Source organism: Acipenser ruthenus, chromosome 21 (genome assembly GCF_902713425.1).
Source record: "Acipenser ruthenus chromosome 21, fAciRut3.2 maternal haplotype, whole genome shotgun sequence".
In the NCBI taxonomy this organism is placed as follows: Eukaryota; Metazoa; Chordata; class Actinopteri; order Acipenseriformes; family Acipenseridae; genus Acipenser; species Acipenser ruthenus.
The window spans coordinates 25,007,960-25,013,970 of NC_081209.1; the positions used below are offsets into that span (position 1 = coordinate 25,007,960).

Genomic DNA, 6,011 nt, shown 5'->3' on the forward strand with positions numbered 1-6,011 from the left:
TGCGTTTTTAATACTTCCAATACAATACCATGTACAATGGAAAATAAAATCCAACTTACCCCCGGTGTTTGTCGCGCAGTACAAGAAAACAAACAGCTTTATGAAGACCATGTCGATTAAATTCATTGTTAGAACATAGACACAGCAATGGTTTATTGTTTCGCTTTCCACCTCTTTTAAAGGCGCACTCGCCCTCTGTTTATTGCAGCTCCCTCTGTGGCTCTCGCTCGTCTTCAGCGGCGTGACGTCATGCGCAGGCTGGCCCGAACGCGCCCTGCCCCACTCGCGCATATCAAACTCTGCTGACAAATTGTGTCCTAGTCAGTTTAAAGGGTCAGCGACCGTTATTTTTCTTACCAAACCAAGCAAATGAAGTTTAGCAATTGACATTCACCCGATCCTGTGGTGTTTTTTTTTTCAAGTTACTTTCTTCAGTTTCGGTTGTAAGAACTTGTATGTTGTTGACACACCAATGAATCTCATTTTAAAATTATATAACGAGAACGTTATACGGTGTTAATTCACTTTAATAATTGTACGTGGGGTCTGGCTAAAATAGCTCTAAAATAGATACAGTGTATTACAATTTAGTAAATCTCAACTTGAAATGCTCTATGAGCTTTGGTTATCGCAAATATTTGGTTAAGAAACAAACCACACTGGCTAAGAACTCCATCTCCCAGCAGCCTTATAGCTGTGTCACATGATCTCTTGTGTACTGGCTGAGACTCTTCATTCGTTACAGATAAGCCCCAGGTCCACTGCTATTGTAATCCAGGTTTTTGTTATAACCAGAAGCTAGTTATTGTTTAAATCTGCATTTTTTTCACATAGAAGATGACGCCCTGCTCACAGACAGGCTTTAAGGCTTTAAATAGCCCGTTGCTAGCGTGATTGTTCAGTGTAAACCAGACAACAGATCTGCTTTGACTGCACGCGCAAAGAAAATGCTGGAAATGCATGCTTAATTATGTTGCTATTTATGTAAATAAAGCATGTGATTTTTTTTCTGACTATTTTAAAATGGTTACTTGTACCATATTTCAAATTTTCTGGTATTTTATTATTATTTTTTTATTTATTTATTTTTTTACATATTTTTCAGGGAGATCTTTCCCTATGCAATTTACCTCCCCAACAGAACAGTGATAACCTCTGATGCATTTAGGCACAGGAGCAATTTAGTGCTATCACTGGACACTTACTGGTTCTACAAATCACACCACTTATTGTGCATTCTGAAACATTTCTCCAATTCAATACATATCAGTAATAAAGTCATCAGTCCAGATCAAACACAATCAAAGTGTTGGAAAAAAATCGGCAGCATATCGGAGATGTGAAGACACTTTATTACGCGTTATTGGTGTAGTATTTTTAAACATTCGCACCTTAGCAAGTTTAATCACATGTATTAATTTGGATACGCGGTTCTGTAGATATGTGTAACAATGTAATTGTTCCATGTAGACGGATGGCCTGACAGACAGCTTGCGTAACCCTGGATTGTATACAGTTCTGTAGATAACCACTATGCAAGTCCTTACATAAGTACAGAAGTATGTATGTACCAACGTAGTTCCATCTCTATCATATACTGTAGCAGGGGTTAGCAAACCACAGTAGATGTGGCTTCAAGTGACTGCAAACAGGAATTGTGCATCAGAATGCCAACCTGCTGGACTTACAGCATATTCTTAATGCAGAGCAAGGTTTCAATTTTGAGCTGCTCAGATGCCACCTAGGACTGTCCATGCCGTGTTAGCTGTAGGAAATAACAGCCACAGTGCAACGCAAAACATACATCTGCTGAGATACACTTATGACTGCTAAGATAACAATACCTGTATATATTGCTAGGAGCTGGTGTATATCACGTCTATTTTTTTTTCTGTCAGCATAACTGTTCATCCACAGGGGTAAAAAAAAACCATATCTCCTAGTATGAAATTAGCACCTAGTCCTCCATCTGCTCTTAAAAGCATTATAGTTATTTAAATAAATGAATCATCCATAATTGTAAAGCACTCAGCTGTGAGACATAGAAATGCTGTAATAAAAGAAGCTTCTTTTATTATTATTTATTTCTTAGCAGACGCCCTTATCCAGGGCGACTTACAATTGTTACAAGATATCACGTTATTTTTACATACAATTACCCATTTATACAGTTGGGTTTTTACTAGAGCAATCTAGGTAAAGTACCTTGCTCAAGGGTACAGCAGCAGTGTCCCCCCCGGGGATTGAACCCATGACCCTCCGGTCAAGAGTCCAGAGCCCTAACCACTACTCCACACTGCTTTAAACTAAGAATATTTATCAGTGTCTTCACATATAAATTGCTAAAGACTTCCAGTCAAAACATTTGTCAAGGAGTTTTACCAGTTCCTTTTCTACAAAATAAATAAACCAGAATGTTACATCATAATAGCCCATGGGGGTCACTGTGTACAGGTATTTGTTATTTTTTAACCGACGAATTGAACTCCAACTCTTTTTATTTTTCAATGTTGCCTTTCCTTTCTGTGCTGCCTGCTCCCTATAGTGGCTATAGCAAGTTACTGCAGACATAAGCAACCACACTTACCCATTCAGTACTGCTTAGGGTTAAGGATGTATGTCACGACTGCCCTCGTCAATATTAATGTTTGGACTTACTGCTGCAATTATAAAAACACTTCTACAGCCAAGACAATAGTATGCAAATTAACAAAAATAAAGACACTTTTACAACACAAAATCTATAGTTAAACATTGGTATTGTCTTTGTTTATCTCATAGTCTCTGTTGAAATTTACATGGACTACATCTTTTCCTGATTCCTTCCACATGTGTTTTGTATTATTTTCAAAAGGCTTCCAAAGGGATGGGGTGGTTATAATTCCTTGTTATTTATTTTCAAAATGCCTATTAAATGTTATTATTCGGCTAACATGGAAGCTGTGACCAACATAAATGAATAGGGTTATGTGTTTTCTTTCCCTCCTTACTTCCATTTGTATTGCACATTTAAAGTGCTTTATTTTTGCTTTGAAACCACACAGAATACTCGTCATGTATAAATCCAATTGGTGTCTAACCCAATGGTTTGAATGTGGCCAGAGAATTATGAAGGTTAAGACAGAGCTTACAAGTTTAGCATCAAACAAATCTATGTGGTACATAATGTATGAACCATTCTGATAAACTATCTAGGATGTTATCGATAAAATGTATATTGTAGCATTTCTTCTATTACGTTTAACCCTATTATTTGCGTATTATATAGACCGTCACAGCGAGAAACGGAATTAATATACAATCCAATTCTCTATTGATATGGTGTTAAGGTCGTTTTAAATTGTTGTTGTAACGTCCATATGTTGAATAACAATGTTATTACAATTACAACAACAATTCAGAATGACACCATAACAATGTGCTTTGAAACCAAATACATAATATCACCTCTATTGCCTTTATCAAGTTGTATGATAATTGTCAATGTGTTACTAACATAACAACCCCCAACTCCTCAGCAGTGAAGAGCACTACGTGTACTATAAGAGATCATGGTGACCCGTTCGCCTTGGGAAAACTCACACTGAACTAAAAGAATCTATGTTGTCATGGAAACTGAATAAAATGACAATAAAACCCATCAATCCCAAAGCTGCACTCATACAGTCCTACTGCCTTTGATTGTACTGGGTAATTGTATTTGCCATTATATGTATGATATTCGAAATATATGAAAGGTCAGACAGTTCAAGGGAATGAATGAATGCATTGCATTTTATTAGCATGCTAGCTGTTTTAAAAAGAGTACATCCAGTACTGTAAAAGGGATGTAGACAAAAACGATCTTATGAAAAGGCTGCAATTGGATTTCTTTTTCTTCCAACAAAGAATGGCAAGGCTTGTTCAGCAGGTGATGCCCAACATTGAATCATTCTTTTGTATAGATATTTTTATTTGTATTTTTAATGCTCCCACACATTATGTCAGCATGCTTTATTCACTGCCAGAGACGAAAGCTGTTCCTGCTTCTTTCATGCTTTGTTTATCATCTTTTTTTAAAATAAATCCTTCTCTTACACTCGCTCAGACAAGCCATTTTTTATTATTCCAAGTATAACTTGGCACTGCAACAGAACCATACTAACAGCTTAGTGGCTACAGCAAGGTGCCTTTACAGATGGCCTGCCTTCTGCCTGGATGCGAAGACTCAGAGGGAGGCAGGCCGGCTGTCACAGGAAAGCATGACCACAGCCACCATTAAAAATATGTTGTGTCAGAGTGGAACATCTGTACTAATGAACAGAAACCTAGATAGGGAGGTGGTTTTACTACAGTTACATACAATTATAACAAACAGCCGTTTAATTCAAATATCTTTCCGAGGGCCACCAATTTTATAAAAACAACTTTTTTTAAAATAACAACTGGAAAAGCATTATTAGGTGGAAAGACATGGCTGAGATATGTGTTTTAATAGATTACATGCAGAGTTAACAATCACCTTAATATGAAATGGATTCTACACCTTTTTAATATCCCATTATGTGTGTTATGTAAGAGTATATTTGTTTCTGCTTAGATATTTGCCTTGCTTACTAACTATTCCAGCAAAAAAAATTCTATAATAACAAACATATAGTGCTAAGACACTCCAGAAACATACAGGTGCATCGCCATTCCACCTAAATTACAGTTTATGATGTACAGTTTTTTCATCACCAGTAACCCATTTAGCATGGCACAGTCCCTTGAAGATGAATAAATACATGTCACTTTTCAACAAGGCAATGTCTTTCCATCAGGACTGCTTTTGTTATTTAAAGTTCATGAACACTATATCAAATTCGTTTTTAGCTTTTGCTTGTTTTTGCCTTATTATCTTCCAGGATTCTTCAAACATTTCACAAATCTATGACTATCAATACATGTCATAGTTAGGGTACGCTAGGAGGGGAGGTAATACTAAAACATTAAACTTGAATGAGCTTATTATACTTGAATTTAACTGAGCATAAAACAGGGAGTCTGAAAGGAAAACAAAGCAAACAAACAGCTCACACAGTCTTAGAGAACATTTACTGCTTCATTAAATTCAAAAGAGGTTCGCTTTAATATTTTCTGAGATTGTATGTGTACAATAAATCTGTATCTGAAAGTTTAGCACCAGAGTGCCTACTGGTGCTAAATGATCAAACCCCCCCCTAATCAAGCCCCCCCCCCCGCTGTTTGCAACCAGTTTCTGCAGTTAAACTTCCCACACGGCACGAAGCTTCTCTCCTGTGTATGTGGATGAGTGTGGATGGGTCATGTGAGTAGTCCAGACCCAATGAGAAACTATCATAATCTATGATTGCTAAGGAATAAAAATAATGAAAATGTTACAGATGTACTTTAGATTATTATTATTATTATTATTATTATTATTATTATTATTATTATTATTATTATTAAGTAAAGTGATTAGCTTTCTTATCCTTCAAATCTGTAAAACACTGCAGTTTTAAGATAATGCCCCATCATTTTTGTCTTTTCCTGGAAGGTTTATGCCTATTTTCATCACCGGAGTGTGCTAATACTTATATGGTACATGTGAAACAGCATCCGAGTATAAGACTATGCATTTATTTAAGTGTCTATATGGCATGATAGTGAGTACCCCAAGGGTGTCCTTCACAGTGCCATTTAATGTCCCAACCACACTGTTTATAAATTAACCATCTTGAAAATAAATTAACCATACTGCTCATAAATTATAACCATCTTAAAAATAAATTCACCATACTGTTTATCAATTAAAACCAATGAATTATTTCCTGAACGGCACCTCATCATTTTCTATCATTTGTATATTTTTAACTTGGATTATTTTCTTTATTTTGCTTTATAGCCTCACTATCACGGTCTAGAGGCCTGGGACCAAGGGAGTGAGATCAGACCATGGTGTCACCACAGGAAGTGAAAGAGTACCAGGAAGAAGTGGTGTAATAATGGGGCCTTTCAGAAATCTGTAT

At 36.4% G+C, this 6,011-nt stretch overlaps 1 protein-coding gene across 1 annotated transcript in view; it reads right to left on the reverse strand.

Moving 5' to 3' along the window:
• Positions 1–326, reverse strand: part of adam10a (ADAM metallopeptidase domain 10a) — a 59,337-nt gene extending 59,011 nt beyond the window's left edge. Inside the window, exon 1 of the mRNA XM_034049841.3 lies at positions 60–326. Within this exon, the coding sequence (XP_033905732.3) occupies positions 60–291 (232 nt within the window). The 5' untranslated portion in view covers positions 292–326. The remainder of the gene's footprint in view (positions 1–59) is intronic.
• Positions 327–6,011: the final 5,685 nt, after the last annotated feature.